The 23,331-nt window shown below is 39.7% G+C and overlaps 1 protein-coding gene across 1 annotated transcript in view; it reads right to left on the bottom strand.

The window, feature by feature from the left end:
* Positions 1 to 4,025: 4,025 nt before the first annotated feature.
* The window catches only part of LOC120534663 (zinc finger protein 850-like), a 38,099-nt gene continuing 18,793 nt past the window's right edge, over positions 4,026 to 23,331 (bottom strand). The window contains exons 4-5 of the mRNA XM_039762254.1: positions 11,833 to 12,191; positions 4,026 to 6,518 (exon numbers count right to left, since the gene is read on the bottom strand). Of these exons, the coding sequence (XP_039618188.1) occupies positions 5,734 to 6,518; positions 11,833 to 12,191 (1,144 nt within the window). The 3' untranslated portion in view covers positions 4,026 to 5,733. The remainder of the gene's footprint in view (positions 6,519 to 11,832; positions 12,192 to 23,331) is intronic.

The raw sequence follows: 23,331 nt of genomic DNA, 5'->3' as shown, positions 1-23,331 counted from the left end.
CCCAGCACTTAAATGAACCATATTTGCAAATGCAGCCATCTCCTTTGTAGCCTTAGAAGTTACCATTCACATTGAATGATTCAACTGCAAGTGCAAGAAATGTTTTCTTGAAGTACAGTACATACAACACCAACATGACTTTAGTTATGTGTCTTGTTTTTAATAATAATCTCCTTGTCATGATGATGCCCATATTGCTTGATGACTTTTGTTTGTAACTAAATATGTTTTCGCCCTTTTATTTTGTGGGATAGTAAGGTAGTTGTTTATTAATGTGGTCTCTTTTTACATGTTCACACATTTTGCTCATACACTGAAATTGTTGGATAAATTGCCAATATATTGTATATACATACCATTTCAGGTGACTACCTGTTGAAGCTCATCAAGAGAATGCCAAGAGTGTGCAAAGCAGTAATCGGAGCAAAGGGTGGCTATTTTGAAGAAACTAGAAGATAAAACATGTTTTCAGTTATTTCACCTTTTTTTGTTAAGTACATAACTCCACGTGTTCATTCCTAGTTTTGATGCCTTCAGTGAGAATCTACCAATGTAAATGGTCATGAAAATAAAGAAAACACATTGAATGAGGAGTTGTGTCCAAACGTTTGGCCTGTACTGTATATCCATATGCACTTACATTGATTCTTTTTTTCTTTTTCTTCTTCTTTCTCTTGCAGACAAAATTTTAAGCCGGTGTAAGCTACCATGCAGGACTGAGGGACATTATCACTGCCCTTTCTGTAATAAAACAATTAATACGATGGTTAGATATGGAAAGGCATTTAGTGTTGTGTCAAGTTTCTGCACTGCGAAGGCCAACACGTGCTACACCCTCTTCAGAGCTAAGCCCACCTACTGCTGCACCATGACTTGTGTCAAGACCACTGCCCTGTACTTCTGTGGTAGAACCCTTGTATGCACTGCCATATGTGCCAGCTGGAACTGATGCTAATAGGAAGTCAATAACATGCCCTCCCTGTAGAAGATTAATTTTATTGTAATTTTATATGTGATGTTTTTGTGTGTTTAATTTATTCAATTTAAGTTTTTGACAACTGCAATCAATCATGAACACACTGTTGAACAACTTTGCCCACTTTGTCATTGTTTATGGTCACTGTTGTTTTACCAAATGGATTTTTCTTTCTTGTGCAAAGACAGAAGACAAATATAATGAAAACAACATGGGCCTCATATTTTATGAAATCACCTAAAACGGTGAAAGGAGGTGATCTAAAGCATAGGCTGAAAACAAAGTGTAACATAGAATATAAAATGGAGACAATTATTAAAGGAAAAATAAACATATGTCAACGCACGTTTAGATGGGGAGATGGTGTGTCACTAATATGCTGGAATTCCAGGAGGAAACAAGGAAACATAAAATCTAACTAAATAAATAAAAGTAAAAATGAAACTTTAGTAAGGTACTGCATGAGGGCCCATGAACAAACTAAAAGAAGTTCAAGGTTGACTGTGTAGATGAGAGCAAAACTGGCAGAAACATCAGGAATGACAGTCAGTGGGGGGATTTGGAACTTTCTGATGTCAGTTCTCTTAGTGGTCAGTGCTGGGGTCTCTGCTCATTTTAATTCATAGAAATGATCTGGATAAAAATGAAATGAACAAACAGGTTAAGTTGCAGGTGACAAATAGATTGACAGATATGGAGACAAGGCAATTGAATTACTACAGATGGACATAATTATGACATTTGGAACACAGATAGGAATAAAGGTCACATTTTGAAAATAGGGAGGAAAAATATTGGATATAATTTATATATGTAAGATTCTGACACTTGTCAGTACACCTTATGAGAAGAACTAAGGCATCATAGTTGACTCATATCAGTCCACATCCAGACCTCTTACCGAAGCAATTAAAAAGGGCAAGAAGATATATCAAGTTATTGAGCTATAATATATGGGGTTGGGGACAGTGGCACTGACCAAAAAACAGAATACAGAGCTGGAGATAGCAGAGTTAAAGATGTTAAGATTTGCATTATGGTGTGACGAGGATGGACAGGATTAGGAATGAGTATATCAGAGTGTCAGGTCAGATTGGACAGTTGGGAGACAAACTCATAGAGGCGAGATTGCATTGGTTTGGACGTGCAGAAGAGAGATGCTGGGTATATTGGGAGAAGGATGCTAAGGATAGAGCTGCCAGGGAAGAGGAAAAGTGGAAGGCCTAAGAGAAGGTTTATGTATGTGGTGAGAGAGGACATGCAGGTGATGGGTGTAACAGAACAAGATGCAGAGGACAGGGAGATATGGAAGAAGAAGATCTGCTGTGGCAACCCCAAATGGGAGCAGCCGAAAGAAGAAGAAGAAGATTGAGATCTAATAAGTTTTCACATACAAGTTAAATTTGCACAAAACACTTGTAAGGTCTCATCTGAAATATTGTGTGTGGTTTGGGTCTATGTGTTACATAAAAAGGAAGAGAAGAGATACTTCACTTACTAGAAAATACTGAAGGAATGGGGTCTCAATTTAACAGAGGTTAAGGCTATACAGAACATAAATGTGTAAATAAAGACAATTTTTAGTGTTGATGAAGTGGTTCATTTTAAAACAAGTTCTTTACTTAGAACAAAGGGCAACAGATGCCCACTGCCTAAGCGTACATTTCTCACGGATATTAAAGTTTACTTCACTCTGAAAACTATGGATGCTGGTCATAATTTACAAACAATTTGGTATATATTAGTGTATTGGGGATCTTCAACAATCGACTTTATGATAATTTGAAAATTTACGTGAACTGGAATTGACGAGTAATCCATACATCCATCCATTATCCAACCCGCTATATCCTGACTACAGGGTAACGGGGGTCTGCTGGAGCCAATCCCAGCCAACACAGGGCGCAAGGCAGGTAACAAACCTTAGGCAGGGCGCCAGCCCACCGCAGTTGACGACTAATGTAGGACTGAATTTCCATTTCCCATCAAAACTGTGTTTACTTAAGATGTTGACTTTGTATTTGAAATGTGTTGTTGGTCTTTCAGGAATAAATTAAATATTTAAAATATGCAGTCACTGTCCCTGTGTTAGGATATAGCGGATTGGATAATGGATGGATGGATGTCAACAAAACTAGGAAATCTGAATTAACATGACATGACTTGGGGAACATTAAAAAAGTGGGGCATACAATCATATTAGATGTTGCATGAGATAGAACACAAATATTAAATACATTTTTTGTATAACATTCTGGTAGATTTACATTTCTTTGAAATTCCTGTGGTCTAAACTCATGTTAAATGACTGACATGGTAGGTCCTGTGAACGCTGGCCCCAGCACAGACAGACGGACGACATATTTTGCTCCACACACTGTTTATTATGTACAATATATACAAAGTTATAAATTCGTGCACTCACGAAACCCCAGTGCCTTCTGCACCGAATCCCCCAAAAGTCCAGGGCCCACAGTCACTGTGCCTTTCCACTGGCCGCCTCCTGTCCTCTCTCCAGCTCCGTCTGCTTCCTCCCGACTTCCACCAAATGACTGGAGGGAGGCGGCCCCTTAAATAATGCCCCGGATGAGCCCCAGGTGTTTCCGGCCTCTTCTCTTTAGCCACGCCCCAGCGTGGCGGAAGTGTCGGCTGCTTTCCTGGCGGCTCTCCGGGCGCCACACAAAGTCTTCCCCCCGGCACTTCCTGGTGTGGCGGAAGTGCCGGGCTCCCGGGATAATTAGGCACCGGGCGCCGCCTGGCGGTGGCCACGGGTCCCCTACAGGGCTGGGCTTCCAAGCCCTGTACCCGAGGCCCCTGCCTAACCAGGACGGACGCCCCCACTCAGTCTGGAGGAGGCACACTCCCTCCTCCGGTCTTCCAAGGCGTCCCGGCCGGGCTCCATCCCCGGCCAAAGACCACACAGGGTAAACCGGCATCGGGGCGCCGCCCGGCGGTGTCCACGGGTCCCTACAGGGCTGGGCTTCCAAGCCCTGTACCCGTGGTCCCCTACACAACCAAGACGGACGCCCCCTCGCGGTCTGGAGGAGGCACAAGCCCTCCTCTCCTCCTCCTGGGCGTCCCGGCCGGGCTCCAGCCCCGGCCGGGGACCACAGTCCCAACTGTGAACATAGTGTTGAATTTTGCATGGAAGATTAAAATCAAGTTTAATGTCATTTATACAAAGTGCAAAGACATTCTCACTTGTGTGTCTCCCTAGAACAGTTGACAATAACATGATACCAAAAAAAGACACACACACCCATACAAAAAGAGTAAGTCCCTGGTCTACTTGGGATAGCACATTTCCCACTGTATCTGTGGTCTTGTCAGTTGTCTGTTCTTTTCTGTTTGTCCAATTTTTAAAATCCTTGCTTATGCTGTCCAGGAAGTTGAACTGACTATATGTACATACCAGGAGGGAGAGAATCTGGTTTGCATTTACTTTTGCAAAATGTTTACGCTTTATAATTGGAGGCTGTTTTGTATTAAATTTATTAGTTTGTTGCACTGCTAAATACTTTCTATAAATGTTAGTTCATTAAGGTGGATTGGGTAAGCTTGAAGTCTTATTTTTGATTGCTGATCCTTATGTGTAATCTGTTTCAGTCAAGACCACAGCTCTTTCAGATCTCAGGACACAAAGTCTTGGACAGCACTGATTCTTGTATATTATTGGACGTGTATGCAGAATTATTATTTCTTGTTTGTTTTGTTGTGATATTCTCTTTTGTTACTTCATTTCTTTTTGAGATTTTGCAAGTTTCTGGAAATGGCATTTCCTAATATTTATATTTCTTGCACTCTACTCTTAATCTGGTGATGTTGTCTCTTGAGGCCTTTGGACAGGTTGAGGTAAATACTGATTTTGCCATTGCTTTCAATTTAATGTTCTTCTATCTCTGCCATTTTATGCCCCTCCAAAATGTCTTTGTTTATTGTGTGTATATCATTATTATAAAATTGGTTGCTTCAGAGGACATTCCACTTCTGCGTGATTATCATTTACAGAGTATTTCTGTCGTAATTGGGTGTTTATTTGTACATTTCTTTTCAAATATACCCTACCTTCTCTTATTTCATTTAATTTGGCTGCTGATGCTTTCATGTCAGAATATATAAACCCCATCACCCTTCTCGTTATTTCTGGGTGTTGAATTTCTTCAGTATTATTTTATATTTTACTTTTTTTTTACAGGTGTTTTATTTGTCGTGCCTTACCCGTTTTCTTTCTTTAATCATTCCAATTAGAGATCTGAGGTTTGCATCAATTATCTTACTTAATTTGGATGTAGGGATTACTTTTCAAGAATTTCTGTTTTCTGCAAGTCTTCTTGGCATACCCTTTAGTTGGAAATTCTGGATTTGCTGCGCAAAAGTAGCAGTACATGATCTTCTCTTTATGACCGCTGCACAGTTCAGTCCTTTTCATTTCTTGCTCAAGTTGGACTTTTACGGTCTTGTTCCAAAGTATTGGGTCCAGTAACACTGATGATCTGGAGTGACACCACATCGGAGGTCTTATTCTCTGAGGACTTTGCTCAATCACTGTCACCATCACCTTCCCAAATGCCGAGGTAGAATGTGGGCATGTTTTCATCCTGGGAGATGTTTGGTCAGAATGAATACTTTTTAAAAAATCTTTCTATAAGAGTAGTTTCATGAGATTTCCAACAACTCAAACTAACTATCAAGACTTGAGCAGGTAGGAGGGTTACATTTCCCTCCCTTCTCCATTTCTTTCTCCTTCATAAGTCAACTTACTTCTTCAAGGCTTCCTCGTTCTCTACTGTATGAACTGCAGTGTGTCGCCTAAGGCTGCTCATATGCACAAATTGTTTGCCACATTTAGAACAGCAAAATGGCTTCTCTCCTGTGTGAATTCTTTTATGACTCTGAAGATTACTCATCGTCAAAAATTTTTTGTCACATTCAGAACAACTATATGGCTTCTCTCCCATGTGAATGTTTTTGTGGTTCTTAAAACTGCTCACTTGCGAAAACGTTTTGCCACATTGAGAACAGAAATATGGCTTCTCTCCCGTATGAATTCTAATGTGTCTCTGAAGACTACTCCTGTCATAGAATTGTTTGCCACATTCAGAGCAGCTATGTGACTTCTCTCCCGTATGAATTTTTCTGTGGCTTCGAAGTCCGCTTTTATGGGAGAACTGTTTGCCACATTCAGAACAGCAAAATGGCTTCTCTCCTTTATGAATTGTAGTATGTTTCTGAAGAGTACTCCTGTCTAAGAATTGTTTGCCACATTCCACACAGCAAAATGGCTTCTCTCCTGTGTGAATTCTTTTGTGGTTCTGAAGAGTACTCAAGTAACAGAATTGTTTGCCACAATCTGAACAGAAATATGGCTTCTCTCCTGTGTGAATTCTTGTGTGCCTCAGAAGACTACTCCTGTGCAAAAACTCTTGGCCACACTCAGAACAGCAATGTGGCTTCTCTCCAGTGTGAATTTTCATGTGCCTCCAAAGGTTACTCCTGTGACAGAATTGTTTGCCACATTCAGAACAGCAGTGTGGTTTGTTTCCTGTATTAAGTTTAAAAGTAAAAATCAAAGGTTACTTTTAATCCATTTCCCTATTACCAGATTTAATTCACACATTAAATAAAAACAAGCTGAAATTATGAGCAAACTCTTTTACAATCAAAAGCATTCAGAAAATTGTTTGTGGAAGACACACCTTGTTAACTTGGCCTTCTGTATTACAACTGCTCACCACATAAGCAAAATAACTGTAGCCAAGAAGTTGAAACAGTAAACCAAACAGATCATATTCAAAAGACCCAGTGGACAAGGTTTGTTAGATTTTGTTAACTGTATTACAGAACCTCCTCGTCAATGTCATCATACCCTTAATATATTATTTAAAATTAAGTTCTTTTTTATTTAATTAATAGATGAAGACAATAATAATCTCCAGTTATTACCATACTGAACAAAGGTTCACATGTAAAGCAGAGTGCCATGCCAAGCATGTGAAATTAACTGATAATAATCAGATTACACCCCGATATTTTTCCTCACTTAGAATAATGCCACTTAATTCCAAAGGATTTATATAAATCACCAAAGCAAAACAAATAAATGGGAAAGGTGATACATTAAGACACTGGTCTCGAAAAGCTGCAATGGTTTTAGAGAAAGATTAGGAGATTAGAGAGATATTGGATCAGTGCACGTTCTTGTGTCTATGTTGGATTGAAACTAGCACTGGTCAGCAGTTTGACACACCAATTAAATTTAAACGCTCCATTATGATGTTAATACAGACATGATTTGTTTATGCTAATTATATTAAAATCTGCTGTGATTAATGTATATTTGATCTACAGGGTGGTCCAGATCTAATTATGTAATTATCTGGATGACTTTGATTTATGCGGGGACAATTCCAGTTCGGCACAAAGACGATTCTGCATGTCGTCAGTTCGCACACTTCTCGATGGTCCAGGATTTTCGGGTGATTTTCTATGTAATAAACTTAATAAGTTATAGCGTCATGAAAATTTCATAATTAGATCTGGACCACTCTATATTTTGTGTTTTAGTGCAAGTTAATTATCTCCACCATACTTTTTTAAGCCGAAAAAAGTTAAGCACTCAAAGCCTAGACCACCACTGAGACCTGTCTGCATTAAAGGGGTTGATGTGGAGTGGGTCAAGACCTATAAATACCTTGAAGTGCAGTTGGATGACAGGCTGGACTGGTCAGAGAACACAAAGGATCTGTTCAAGAAGAGACAAAGCTGGCTCTATTTTCTGAGGAGGCTCGGCTCCTATAATAAATGTAAGAAACTCCTGCAGATGTTCTATCAGTTCTGACTACTCTCCTGTGGGGTAATTCCAGAGTAGGAGAGAGATGATCCTTGATTAAAAATTTTAAAAAAGAAAAAAAAAGAAGCTAGAGTTGATGCTCTTACTACACACATTAGAGAAGTAATGTTCCATATTCCAATAACCATTTTTATTTCCAACGTCTAATATACCTGGATTTGTCCCACTCCTGCCACTGCACCAAATTCTTTCCCTTCACCCTACACCGTGGCTACTGTGTCTTTTCTAGACTATGCCTGACTGGTTTATGTTGGCTATCAGGGAATGCAAGACTACAAATAGAGTGCTTATTGATTTGGAGAGTGTAGTGGGAGAAGTGCTGCTTGGATTAAATAGACTGAAATCTATTAAATCACCAGGGGCCTCATGCATAATGCCGTTCAAAGAATTCACACTATAACATGGTGTAAGCACAAAAGTGGAAATATACTTACGCACAAAAAAATCCAGATGCATAAATCTGTGCATTCGCCCACTTCCACGTTCTTCCGCTACATAAATCCCGGTCAGCGTGAAAAGTAACACTCGTGCACGCGCCTGCTGTCCCGCCCATTCTCCTCCCAGAATTACGCCTCTTTGAATATGCAAATCAATATAAACAGCCCTTAAGCTCAGCGTTCTGTGAAAAGGCAATGGTAAAAGCACAGGGAGAAATAGAAGTAGTTCAGCAAATACCAAGTGAAGGCAAATAAAAACATACTATTTGTTGGTTTAAACAGTGATATAAACAGCAAAAGGAAGTTGATCGAGTGACATAGCGTGTTGGAGAAACTTGAAAGCTCAAGTTCACAAAGTCGCACAGAGGCCCGAAATAAAAAAGAAGTTGTCAGATATCAAAGTCACCGTAAAAAGGCAAGTCGTTGCCTACTGTCTGAGTGTCATATGAAAGCTTATTAGGGTACAGAGAAAAAAAAAATAGGCACAAAGTGGGAAAAAAGCATGAAATGTCAACTTTAATCCTGAAATTTCCACTTTAATCATGTAGTTTATTTTGTCATTAAAGTAGAGCATCATAAACGTCATCTTAAAATCGTTTAATTAACCAGTTTCTCAAATCACATCGTCATTAAAGTAGCACGTTAAATGCTTTGTTTTGTATTTGATCTTCTATGAGCTCCTTACTTCCTTCCGTCCTTACTTTTCTTTCTCCAAATACCCAATCACCACACAATCAGCTCTGTAATAGACGTGAAGCCATCTGTAAGCTTAAAATGCTGATTCTGTAAAACTTTTAAGGAACATTGAAATATCTTCGTAGTACATGTTTAATTATTCTATCCATCTATCCTTCCAGTGTCACGCCAGTCTCAGCAAGCATACAGCGTGAGGCAGGAACAATCCGTGAACGGAGAGCCAGATCCTTGCTAGCGCAGCGACATTGTGTCCTCACATGTTTAATTATTAACAATATAGATTATTTAAATGAAATTAAAGTTTGATCTGTATAATATAATAAACATATTTTCCTGCATTTCATCTTAAAAATGATATCATCATCAAATGTAAATACGCGCTTTATAAAGTGGCTCAGGTTGTGCAATATTATAACTGTATCGCAAGTTTACAGTAAGGTGATTGTACTTATAAGTACAAACAGTTCTACAAGGAGCACTTGATGGACTGATTGAGTGCGTTTATAGTTCTTTGGATGAAACTGTTTCTAAATCGCGAGGTTCCTTCAAGGAAAAGTTTTGAAGCGTTTGCTGTGTGAGAGCAGTTCAATAGACAGCATGGCTGAAGCAGCGTGTGCTTGATGCAGTATACCGATAATTCTCTTTCCAATCAGCTGCTCCGAGTGGTGTAGTGAAAGTAATACGTAAAAAGATGATCCGCTGTGGCAACCCCTAACGGGAGCAGCTAAAAGAAGAAAAAGAAGGTGCAGTGAGATGTAACAACGCTAAAGCAGTTATGGTATTTGGAACAGTTTGGCCATTCCGTGGACCATTATATTGTTACAAGTTAATTAGAATCAGATGCATGCAACTAATAAACAATATGTGGTTAATTTCAGTGTATTTATAAAGCTGCGTCAGGGATGTGGATCTAAAAAAGAAAGGGTAACCACACATGAACAGCAGCACTGCTTTGACACTGGGTGCCACCAGTCTGCAAAACTGAGTGCAGAACTTACATACGCCAGGGTATGAGCTACCATGGAAATGTGTATGGCTTTACGCCAAGTTTAGGTTTTATACATTGCGATTTGAACGTGGAAACAGGCTTACGCAACATTTTTGCGCGTACGCACCATTTATACATGAGGCCCCAGGACCAGATAATATTTATTTAAGTTAGTGGGTACATATATAAATCCTTGGCAAATATTTTTTGAACATTTCTGCACACAGGGTAATTTATATAGCTTGGAGGTTAGCAAATATTATCCCATGATATAAAAAGAGTAATCAGGCTGATTCAAGTTACTATTGACCAGTAAGCTTAATGTGCATTTCAAATAATGTAAAGTAATGGAAGCAATTATTAAGGAAAAAATAATCATGTCCAGAATGGGATATCAGCAAATACTCAACATGGGTTCAGACGAGGAAGGTCACTTTCTATAATATGCTGGAATTCTAAGAGGTAGCACACCACAATGACTATGAAACAAGAAAATTAAAAAGAAAGAAAAGTTATGACTTGGCTGTCACAGTTGTGGAAGACGAATGTTCTCTTCGTTCCCTTGTACTAATTCATGTCTGAGAAGTAAGCTTTACGAAACCAAGTAACAGCATGCTTTGTTTTAGCAAACAGAAAAATATTTGTGCAAAGGACTCAAGGTCTGAGCATTCCACACATGAGTCTGCCTTATCACGTTTTCCCTTAGCTTACATCTGAATGCCTTAACAAAAGGGGCCAAGAAATCAAGTTGTACAAGGGGCATTGAAGGGGCTCAAGGATTGTGTATAATAAAGTGTTGACTGTTACATTTTATAATGATATTAAATTACGCATTCTAGGGGTATAAAGCTGGACCCCACCCAACAGACGGGGTTCAGAAGAGCCCTGACGCTGTCATGTATATTTGATTGTCTGCTTTTCTGAAACTCTTCTCACCGTGACTCTAAAAATAAAGCTGCTTTATAACCACACCTGCTGTCGGGTCTGAGATTTCGTCCACACAGTCCCAGGGAGGCATTATGCAAATGTACAGCTGTTGATATAAATACGTGTTTTTGACACACGTCTGCTGAAGAATTCATTGTCTCACAGTATGCAACATTTATATACAAATCTACAGTATATAAACATACAAAACTTGATTTTACAAAAGTAAGTCAATTACCAAACAAAAACTGGTCATGGCAATGCCCCTTATGATGATAATAAAGATATGGCCAGGAGGCAATTGAGAGGAGAGAAAAACAAAAACTCCGGTCAACAACATTCATGAAAAAAATAAAACTCTGGATGACCCCCTACGCTGTACAGTCTATAATATCACAAAAACATGCTGGAAAGTCTAATAAGAGATTCATTCATTCAAAATTAAACCCTGTATTACTAGGGTGTTGTACCGTGTTTGCCATTATGAATGTAGTGAGAAGTCAAGCAAAATGACACCTTTTATTGGCTAACTAAAAAGATTACAATATGCAAGCTTTCAAGGTAATTCAGGCCATTTATTCAGGTTAGATGTAATCATATCTTGTAATTACATCTTAATTACATGTAATTGCATCTTGCCTGAAGAAGGGGCCTGAGCTGCCTCGAAAGCTTGCATATTGTAATCTTTTTAGTTAGTCAATAAAAGGTGTCATTTCGTTTGACTTCTCACAAAAATTAAACCCTGAACACCCAAAATCTCTGGTGTTACTTTAATAAACAGAAATGAACTCTTGTGCTGTCAAAAACCAGTTGAAATCACACATATTTTTTATTTTTTTGTAAAATTGCCCTCCACCTTTCATCATTAAATATTAAACCTCACTATATTTCCAGATTTTACATAAAAAGCTGATGTCTCTGACCCTAAAACAAAAACATATTTTTAGGTTAAACTTACTTTCTTCAGACTGATTTAGCAGCGACGGCTGATCTTCGCGAGTTCTGACAGGTGATATTTCCTCCATACTCTTTGGGTCAGATTGCAGTGACTCAGACCTCAGTTTGCAGTCAATGTGCTCCATAATTTTATATTTATGCTTATCAATGCTGACAGGTGTCTCGTCTGCCTCATCTTTAATGCCCACAGTCACCAGTTCATAATCCTCATTTTTAATGTTGGACTCGACAGACTCCCATTTACAGTCCTCCTCCTTAACACTCACATCCTTCATCTCCATGATATTTATTTTACTCTCACATGGCTCCTCTTTCACATCCATCTTGGCAATACAGTAAATGGCAATTGCTTCCTCCCTGCTGTTGAAAGAACAGGATTTAATTTAATCAAAACTGCAGTATTCAGATCTAAAAACATTTAAGTTTCTCTTTATAGTAGCCTCTCAACTAAGTTTGATGTCAGGTAGGGTAGATATAAGAAATAATGCTATAGAATGTTGACAGTAATCCATAACTCTTCATTGTAATTATCAGGTGTAAAACAAACATGACCCCTCCTTGAACCACCACCTTATAGTGGTGGAGGGGTTTACGTGTCCCAATGATCCTAGGAGCTCTGTTGTCTGGGGCTTTATGCCCCTGGTAGGGTCACCCAAGGCAAACTGGTCCTAGGTTAGGGATGAGACAAATAGCAGTTCAGTAAACCTCCTATGAAAAACAAAAACTTTGGATGGTGTTTTCCCTCGCCTGGACGCAGGTCACCGGAGCCCCCCTCTGGAGCCAGGCCTAGAGGTGGGGCTCAATGGCGAGCTCAATGGTTTACCCCAGTGGACGAGAGGGTAGCCTCCCTCCGCCTTCGGGTGGGGGGGACGGGTCCTAACTGTTTTTTGTGTTTATATGCGCCAAATGGCAGTATGGAGTACCCACACTTTTTGGAGTCCCTGGAGGGTGTGCTAGAGGGCATAGATTCTGGGGACTCCCTCGTTCTGCTGGAAGACTTCAATGCTCACATGGGCAATGACAGTGAGACCTGAAAGGGCGTGATTGGGAGGAATGCCCCTCCCCCCCATCTGAACCCGAGCGGTGTTTTGTTATTGGACTTCTGTGCTCGTCACAATTGTCCATAACGAACATCATGTTCAAGAATAGGGGTGTTCATATGTGCACTTGGCACCAGGACACCCTAGGCCTCAGTTCAATGATCGACTTTGTGGCCGTGTCGTCGGACTTGCAGCCACATGTCTTGGACACTCGGGTGAAGAGAGGGGCAAAGCTATCAACTGATCACCACATGGTGGTGAGTTGGCTTCAATGGTGGGGGTGGATGCCGGTCAGGCCTAGTAGGCCCAAACGTGTTGTGAGGGTCTGCTGGGAACATCTGGCAGAGTCCTCTGTCAGAAGCAGCTTCAACTCCCACCTCCAGAAGAACTCCGACCACATCCCGAAAGAGGTGGGGGACATTGAGTCTGAATGGGCCATGTTCCATGCCTCTATTGTTGAGGCGGCTGACCGGAGCTGTGGCCATAAGGTGGTCGGTGCATGTCGTAGCGGCAATCCCGGAACCTGTTGGTGGACACTGGCGATGAGGGATGCCGTCAAGCTGAAGAAGGAGTCCTACAGGCCCCTTTTGTCCTGTGGGACTCGAGGGTGGGCGGCACGGTGGCGCAGTGGTAGCGCTGCTGCCTCGCAGTTAGGAGACCCGGGTTCGCTTCCCAGGTCCTCGCTGCGTGGAGTTTGCATGTTCTCCCCGTGTCTGCGAGGGTTTACTCCGGGCACTCCGCTTTCCTCCCACAGTCCAAAGACACGCAGGTTAGGTGGATTGGCGATTCTGAATTGGCCCTAGTGTGTGCTTGGTGTTTGGATGTGTTTGTGTGTGTCCTGTGATGGGTTGGCACCCTGCCCGGGATTGGTTCCTGCCTTGTGCCCTGTGTTGGCTGGGATTGGCTCCAGCAGACCCCCATGACCCTGTGTACGGATTCAGCACATTGGACAATGGATGGATGGATGGACTCTGGAGGTGGCTAATAGGTACCGGCAGGCCAAGCGGAATGCGGCTTCGGTGGTTGCTGAGGCAAAAACTCGAGCGTGGGAGGAGGTGGGGAGGCCATGGAGAACGACTTCTGGACGGCTTTGAGGGGATTCTGGTCCACCATCCGGCATCTCAGGAGGGGGTAGCAGTGCAGTGTCAACACTGTATATGGTGGGGATGGTGTGCTGCTGACCTTGACTCGGGACATTGTGGGTTGCTGAGGGAGTACTTCAAAGACCGTCTCAATCTCACTAACATACCTTCCAATGAGGAAAAAAGAGCCTGGGGACTCGGAGGTGGACTCCCCCATATCTGAGACTGAGGTCACCGAGGTGGTCAAAAAAACTCCCTGGTGGCAGGGCCCCGGGGGTGGATGAGAAACACCCGGAGTTCCTCAAGGCTCTAGATGTTGTAGGACTGTCTTGGTTGACACACCAACTACAGAGGGATCACACTCCTCAGCCTCACTGGAAAAGTGTATTTGGGGGTCCTTGAGAGGAGGGTCCATCAGATAGTCGAACCTTGGATTCAGGAGGAACAGTGTGGTTTTCGTCCCAGTCGCAGAACAGTGGACCAGCTCTGCACCCTTGACAGGATCCTGGAGGGCATGGGAGTTTGCCCAACCAGTCTACATGTGTTTTGTGAACTTGGAAAAGGCATTCGACTGTGTCCCTCGGGGAATCCTGTGGGGGGTGCTCCGAGAGTATGGGGTACGGACCCCCTGATAAGAGCTGGTCGGTCCCTGTACAACTGCCGTCAGAGCTTGGTCCATATTGCTGGCAGTAGAGGGAAGAGGGAGGTGTGGGCTTCCCTGCTTAGGCTGCTGCCCCCACGACCTGACCTCAGATAAGCGGTGGATAATGGATGGATGGACTGCCAGGATCATTTGTCGAGCTGCCAAGAGAAACCTACAAGCCCACAAGCCGTACAAGTCACAAATTCTGCCAAGGTATGTAAATTATGAGCACAAGTGTATATTGTTGAGAATTGTCTAAAATGTTTTCAGAGCACACAGTAAAATCTGAAATGTTAACTTAAAACTAAAACAGCTCATTTAACATTACTAATATTGCTGTGCCAGTATTCAAAGTGTAAATGTTTGTCATCAGAAAGGAATAGCTCAGAGTCCCTTTCATCTCCATTTCACTTCTTCACATGGAGAGGCTGGTTAACTTAAGGAAGATGCAAAATTGAGAAAGAAACGAACTTCCTGTTTGACGTGTCCAAATGCAACAGAGGCTGTTAGAGAGATAGAAATGTTTCACAGATAGACAGATGGATGAAGGGCACTATATACAATAAATATGACAGATAGATGGATAGATCTGTATTCATCCCCAGGGAGAGTAGATAAGTAATTAAATAAATATATACACACACTTTAGTCTGAACACACACCGCCATTACTATAAATCAAGAACAATTCAAAAGAAAGAAAAGTTCTGACTTGGCAGTCCCAGTGAGGCATCATGCAGACATATTGCTGTTGGTATAAAGGAGCCCCCATTGCGTTTCTTGACGAACTTCTGCTGAATGATTCATTTGCTGAAAGTCCTGTGAGTCCTGCGAGTACACTAATACACTTTTCAGTTAGAAACACAATTACTCATAACGAGGATTAAAAGACCTGCACCACATCTTAAATAATGTGATCAAACTGTTGTATCATAGATTACATTTTCGATTGATTTCCAAGTAAAATAACTTGGACGTCTCATTTAAACAAAATTTATCAATACATGTAAATGGTAATAAACATACTTAGATGTTTATGTGAATACTAGCTGTGTAAGACAGCACGGGGTCCTAGAAACTATTGAAATAGAAAAAAAAAATTGAAATGTAGAGATGTCAGGTAATTGGAAGGAACTACTCCAGGTGGATTTGCGTTACCAACGTGCTCGCATTGCTTGTGCATTAGCGGCTAAGCAACTTTGTCTTTCTTCAGAGGTTTCGTTTTGCTGACGTGCTCACCTCACTTGTGTATTGGTGGTGGGAGTAAAGGGGATACCATTTTGCCGATGTGCTCGCCTCACTTCTGTATTAGCAGCTAAGCGAGTGACTCTGTCTTCAGAGGTTTCACTTTTGCCAATGTGCTGGCCTCAATTGTGTATCCACTCACTTCTGGGCTGGACAGACAGACAGACGCACACACTTCCACGCATAGACATTTATATACAAGGTGTTTGGCCAAAAAACATTTAACTGTTATTGAGATTAAATAATATCATGTTTTAGGTTACGGTTGTACATTTACTGGATCAGATTCAATCTTTAAATAACATCCAGTTTTTTTAAATCTAAATACAAGCTTTCAGATTACACTGTGGTACTATTAAATCTTCACCTATTTCTGATGCACTTGTTGAAATGGGACAATTGTTTTTCAATGTTCATTGATTAAAGTTACTTTTAATGCACAGTATTAAATGTGAAACAACATAAAACAGATCATTCACTTATCAGTTTACAAATAAATTGTTCATAAGAAAGGTGTTAGTTTTAGTTGGGTCGCTGTACTCTGCACATAGTGAGAGCAGGAGTTTATTGTACAGTCACACTATGGAGTCCTTTGTAACAACACCTTGGTCTTCTCCTGTGCAGGTGGCAGGTTTTAGGATAAATTAATTAATAAAAGTAGATAATTCTGACATGACTGAAAATCTGATTATAGATCAATATATTAACCAACATTATTATGGAATATTAGATATATAGGTCTACAACGATTACAAAAAGATGGAAAAAACTAGAAATTAAATAACAGATTATTTGATAAATGTGATTTGTTCAAGAGCTTACATATATACTTCTTCATTAACTGTAGAATTTTGCATTGGAAAGTAAAGTACATGGAAAAAACTGGGAGCTTTTATAATCTAAAATTAAAAGTGTGGAAATTAAAAAAGAGAATCGAAAAAATAAATAAACAGGATTTCATCCATTCAATCCAACCCGCTATATCCTAACTACAGGGTCACGGGGGTCTGCTGGAGCCAATCCCAGCAATATTTTGAAATTGTAACTTTTAATAAATACAAAATGGAAAACTTTGTTAATGCTATTGAGTACGAAAGATTACAACAATAGATAAAATAAGGATAAGTGGAGGGTCATTCCATATCAAATCTACCAACGGCACAAACACTTCGGACTCAAAAAATTCTGGAAAATTTACCAGGTGTATCCATGTTAGTCAGGAGTCATCCTGTAAGTTTTTTTTTTTCTCAATACTTTCCAGGATGCAGCCAGTTCACCGAGGGGAGGTGGGAGTCGATGTTACCCCGTCTCAGTTTTTCATCAAATTTCTCAAGTCCATAGCTCAAGAACCATACCACCGAGCACACTCAGACTTTGTGTGCTGGTACATTAATTGTTGTAGCATGTGATGAAATTAAAACATTTGCTCCAGATGACCCTACATAGTCAAAGTAGCCCTTTAAAATTGACCAAAATTTAATTTTAGTTTTTGGCTTAGTTATGTTTAGGCCTCATAAGCACTAATTTGTAACCAACACAGACCTTTGTTTTCTTTATTCAGATAACTATATAGGCTTTTTGAAAATGCAATAAACGCGACAGTAACTGTATCAAGGTTTGAACAGCAAACCTCTCAAATCCAAAAAAATCATTTTGGATTTAATTTTCAGGGCACCCGAACAGTATGTGGGAATGTGCAAATAATTTTTAAAAATATTTTTCATTTATTCTGCATGGTCCCTTCTTTATTAACACACCTTACTTTTCTTATGCAAACCTTTCATGTTTATTTTCCATCCTAAACATTGGCTGAATGTGCCAGGTGTCAATAATAGTATTCAGTGAGTTTTCAATCAATAAGTTATCAAAAATCTCAAACTTGCTTTAATATTAAATGATGATGTCTTATCTCATGTTGCTGAGCACAGAATGTGATTCTCCAAGGCCAAAACAGTACCATCCCTACAGAAGATGGCAAACTCAAAGTCAGCCGGGAATCTGGTGAAGACGGTCAATTGACTACCCTGAATATCTACCACTGAAGCAGCAGAGGAGGTCCTGCCCTCTCGCTATAACACTCCTGATGGATCAAATGCGTCCCTTACATTAGACAAGTGTCCTGTTGGAGGCTAAGCTGGGATGTTGCACAATGAAAAATATTTGATTGTTGTGATTTGTGACAAGAGTGAAGCAGAATCAGACATCCAGATATACTTTATGCATCCAAACTATCCTGCACAATCTTTCCATTGGCCACCTAGAGATGATATTTGTTGGGTGCCATCTCAGTGTGTCATTGCACTGCTTACTGCACCTACAACAGTTAGTGAGAGGCTACAGTGCCATCTTGATCTCCAAGACAAAGATGCTGTACACTCTGCACGTCGATTGAAACAGAAATGAAATGGGGCACATTCCTGCTGCTCCAATACCAAGATGTTAACATTTCATTATAACTAGAGAGGTTAGGAGTGAGCGCTGATCATGCATTGCTGCACCCACCACATGACAATCCACTTGGATTGGGACCCGAGTGCACCACACTGGAACAGTGTGAGGATTTTTTTACAGTTGCTGGAGTGGCAATTCTGCCACCAACCCCCAAATTTTCCCTGCAAGTCGGACGACCTGCTTGTAGTGCTGGATGCAAATTAACGTCATACCCAGGATGGAGCAATTGCAGGTTAAGGGCCTTGCTCAAGGTCCCAACGAAGTGGAGTCATGTCTGTCATTTACAGGATTCAAACTGGCAACCTTCCGATTGCTGGCACAGATCCCTAGCCTCAGAAACTAGTGTTGTATTTAATCATAAATCCATCAGCATTGTTCATGTGGTTTTTTTTTTTCCATTAATCCTATACCCAAATTAGTGATGAATAACTTGATGATTATCATTACTGACAAATCGTGAAATTAACCCATGTGTAGAAAGGAAAATAAAAATGACAGTAAAGTTGTTTTTTGAGAAAGAAGGGGCCATGTAGGATACAGGAAAATAATTTTAAAACAGTGCATTAAGCTGGTCTGGAAATAAGACCCAAAATGATTTTTTCACATTTGAGAGGTCTGATGGTGAAACTCAGATGCAGTTTCTTGTTTGCTTATAACCCTTTGAGGTATCTAAACATGGAAAACATTTCAGCAGGCTGCATCAGTTAGAAGTGTGCTTTCTGCCTTTTGAAAGCCTTAACATGGCAAAGCCAAAGACGCAAAATATTTTTGTTCCAGTTTTGAAGGTCTGCTCGTGCCAAGTGGTGTCATCTGGACCATACATTATGGTTATGGTTACACACTACACCTATAAATGTACCAGTATACAAAATCTGAGCCTACTAGGTGGTTTAGTTCTTGAGATGTGGTCTTGAGAAATTGCTGAAAAAATAAAGCTGTGTTAAATTTGACACCCCTCTCCCCTCACAAAACTGGCTGTGTCTTGGAAAGTATTGATTTTACATGGACAAAAAAAAATTGGCAGTATGTCTTCTGGATAACATGGGTACACCTGGTATTTTTTCAGAATTTGTTGAGGCTGAAGTGTATGAGTTGATTAGACATGGAATGACTCCTGGAAGAAACAGAAATAAAAAAAAAAAAAAAAACAGTAGACATTTATTTGGGCTTGAGAAGAGGAATGAGTAAAACAATATGATAAGGACAGTGAATGTTGGTGAAGCAATATGCAGTGATACAGTGAACTGTGCAGGACTGTTGCTGATTTTTAGAACGGCTAGCATAAAGCCAATACCCACCCTGACAGAGCTCAGCTTCCTCAATTCAGTTAAGAATGCAGTGATTGATAACAAGGAATTAGGGGAAACTGTGCAAGAAGTAAAGCATTCCTAATTTGAAAAGCAAAAGCTGGGTTAACTGCTAAATGTTTTGAGGCACGCTTCACAAACTTGCTATACTTTAACTTGTGATTTATGGGGATTCATTCATTACTTAATACACTTAGTATGAAACAAGTAGTAATTACTTTCATAAAAGCACTTAATTAATTGATAAGTGGCACCCTATCACCCTGCTTAATAATGATTACAAAATAATTTTTTTTAATGTTGGCTAGATCTTATAAATCAGACCTAGACAACATTATAACTGAATCTAAATGTAACTTTATTAAAGGGAAGACAAATATCAAATAATATTCATGTGATACCATACCATGCCATTTTTAAAGACTCCTTTATCCTGAGTAGGGTTGTGGGGCATTCAACTGATAATGGACCTTAAGTATTATTGTGAATAGTTAAATAGTGAACTACTATTACTACTCATTGAGTTTCACAAACCATTTGACATAGTAAATGATATATACTTTAATTTTTAATAAATTACGTTTTTTTTGTTTTTTAATATAGGGGTTTTCTTTGACCAGATCATTAAAACTTTATATGAACTTACCAATAGCTTAGTTAAGTTTTACAATAGAAGGCCAAACTGTTTTAATGTTGAAATAGACATCCAGCAATGAAGTCTGAGCTCTCCTTTGCTTTTTATCTTAACTACTCAAGCCCAGCGCTTCTTCTCTCAATTGTTCTCCAGTAAAGGCAGCTTCCCCGACTCTGTCGTTTCAAGGTGTGCTGCTCACCTTCCGTCTGCTTTATGTTTCCTGTCTTTGAAGGTGACTCAGTTTGTGCATCATCAGTATTTTGTGATTCAACATTGCTCGGTACATTACTTTCTTTGCTGTCATTGAAATGCTCCATTTTTAACTACTTTTAACAAAAAGATTTGTCCCAATTGGGTACTAAATGTTGCATCCCTCGTGTGGGTCAACATCTCTTACCTGGAATTTCATGTCACAATCTCGTTTGACTGAGTAACTAAACTGACCAATCAGATTGCTTATGGGGCACCAAACACACACACAGTAGTGTTTTATTATATAGTAGAGTTTCTGCTAATACTGTACAGTATACCCTTTCAGAATTACTTTTACATTTGCATGCCTTTCATAAACAAATGTTGAGGACTTGTCTTTTACTTTACAGACATAATTACTGTCCACAATGAGTATAAAAACAAAAACAGTGGATCGATATTCTAAGATAAATTGTTTAATAACAGCATTTTATTGGTTCATCATTTAACTGATAATAATCATCAAGTGATTGCTGTAAGAAAAGCAGAGCCAATCTAAATTACTGACAGCAGACGCAGCTCTGCAGGGTGGGCGGCAGAGTACAGCAGCGTTAAGTGCATTATGAATAATAAAAGTTTGTATTGCATGTTAACGATTTATAGTGACATTTAGAGATTGAGGGTAAAAAGTGGCATGGGACTAGTTTACCATTAAAACTTAATTGGTAAGATGGCAAAACGCAGAGTTCTGAACAGTTAGTTTTATGTTTGAATGCTGCACAAGCTGAAGAATACAAAAGATTAAGCACCTGGTTTTTACTATTTTGTGGCTCTGCAAAGGAAAACCTTTCTGAAATACTTTTGTGTTCTCTTGTGCCACGAGTGGAGCAGCTTGACTTGCCGTCCTAAGCCGACCCAGTTTTTTTCTGCCACAATTGCCTATTCTGACTTTTCTACAAAATTTAAAAATATCTCTTCAATAAGAAAGCATTAAATTGTTGTGACTCTCTCTCTCCTTTCCTTTCTCCTCTTTAATTAAAGGCAATTGCTCCAAAACAGTCACTTTTCATTACTTTATTGTCCAAAACTTGAGTTAACATATCTGACAAGAGGTTAAATAATTGTATACGGCGTTAATAATTCATAAAAGTGATTTGAAAATTGTTTAAAATATAGGTCAGATACTACCCATTTAATAAAACAGGACACAAGTTCCTTGACATAAGAGATGCTTGTGTGTTATGTAAAGGGGCTACAGAATCAATTGAATACTTATTTTTTGCTTATGCATTTTTGTGTGTGTATTTTTCAAATTTGATACATACTGTTACACTTTGACAACTTACTATCAGTTTAATTTTGTATAGCACTCTTTAAAGAGTACAGATGAAAAAATCAAAATCTTTATTGTCATTGTAGCATTGAGACATTGTACAACGACATTTTTAGGTTTAATTTTCCAGTGCAAAAAAATAAAATAAAAACTAAACAAAAACACAATTATTCAAGTTAAAACTAAAATAAAGAGGGAATAAAATAAATACCAAAATAGTCTGTAACAGCAGAATAATGTTTTCCACTCATACATACGTCATATTGCACTTGTCCCTTATCTAATGTTAACCTAGAGCTGTATTGCAACCATGACAGTGTATTATATTATAAACATGAAGGTGCACTCAGTCAGATTGACCACTTAGCAGCATTCAGCATGGTGATGGCTAAAAGATAGAAACTGTTTCTCTGTCTATTTGTCTTAGTCTTTATGAATCTGAAACGTCTGCCTGAAGGCAGGTGTTCAAACAATGCATGTCCTGGGTATGATGGGTTATGGAGCGTACCCTCACTTTTACTCACTTAGGTTTAAAATCCAAAAAAAACAAAAAAACAAAAAAAACAATGAAGCCTATTACTTTGTTAAGGCTTTTAAACTTCAATAATTTCTAATATAATTTAAACCATTTTGATATTGAATATTGGTTCTATTAATGTTTGTATTGGAAATTACTGAAATGTGCAAATTATTTAATGGAAAAAGTATGGTATGCAAAAATACTCATTTTGTTACATTGGAAGAGCCCAAATAAACCTCAATGGGAAAATGATGTTTTACCTTGAACTGGAAGAAAAAGTAATCTGTTTAAGGAGCTGTATGAGAATATCTGTTTAGATGTTGGAAGGAATTCTTTAATGTTACCGTAAAACAGCTTTCCGTGTATTCATTGTACTTTTACAATAATAATAATAATTTATGAGTGCGACGGTGGGTTGCGCTGCTGTCTCGCAGTTAGGAGCCCTGTGTTCGCTTCTCGGGTCCTCCCGGCGTGGAGTTTGCATGTTCTACCCATGTCTACGTGGGTTTCCCCCAGGTGCTCCGGTTTCCTCCCACAGTCCAAAGACATGCAGGTTAGGTGCATTGGCGATCCTAAATTGTGCCTGGTGTGTGTGTGCGCGCGCGCCCTGCGGTGGGCTGGGACCCTGCCCGGGTTTGTTTCCTGCCTTGCGCCCTGTGTTAGCTGGGATTGGCTCCAGCAGACCCCCGCGACCCTTTAGTTTGGATATAGCTGGATGGATAATAATTTACTTATTTATATAGAGCCTTTTCCATGATCTAGGCATTTATTGCTGTTTCACCAAATAAGGAAAAATCACATTGCATGTTTTCGGTGCTCTAATATTGGCATTGGAGAAGGTGGCAGTGTGTGTTTTCTTTGATGAATGTATTGGAAGGCAATGACCGTACCGCCGTTTGGTGTCGCAAGTGTATCTTTGACCGAACAGTGCGTTATTGTATTCAGATGTGCAAAAATAGAAATGCTATTTCTGTGTGGAACGGACTCCTCCTTGAACTGTAAAAGAAGCCAGCGATGCCCACAAGGACACCAAAGGAATAAAAGGTAAGGGACG

Source organism: Polypterus senegalus, chromosome 8 (genome assembly GCF_016835505.1).
Source record: "Polypterus senegalus isolate Bchr_013 chromosome 8, ASM1683550v1, whole genome shotgun sequence".
NCBI classification, from domain to species: Eukaryota; Metazoa; Chordata; class Cladistia; order Polypteriformes; family Polypteridae; genus Polypterus; species Polypterus senegalus.
Note: the sequence above shows the minus strand (reverse complement) of the source record. Positions and strands in the feature narration are given on the sequence as shown.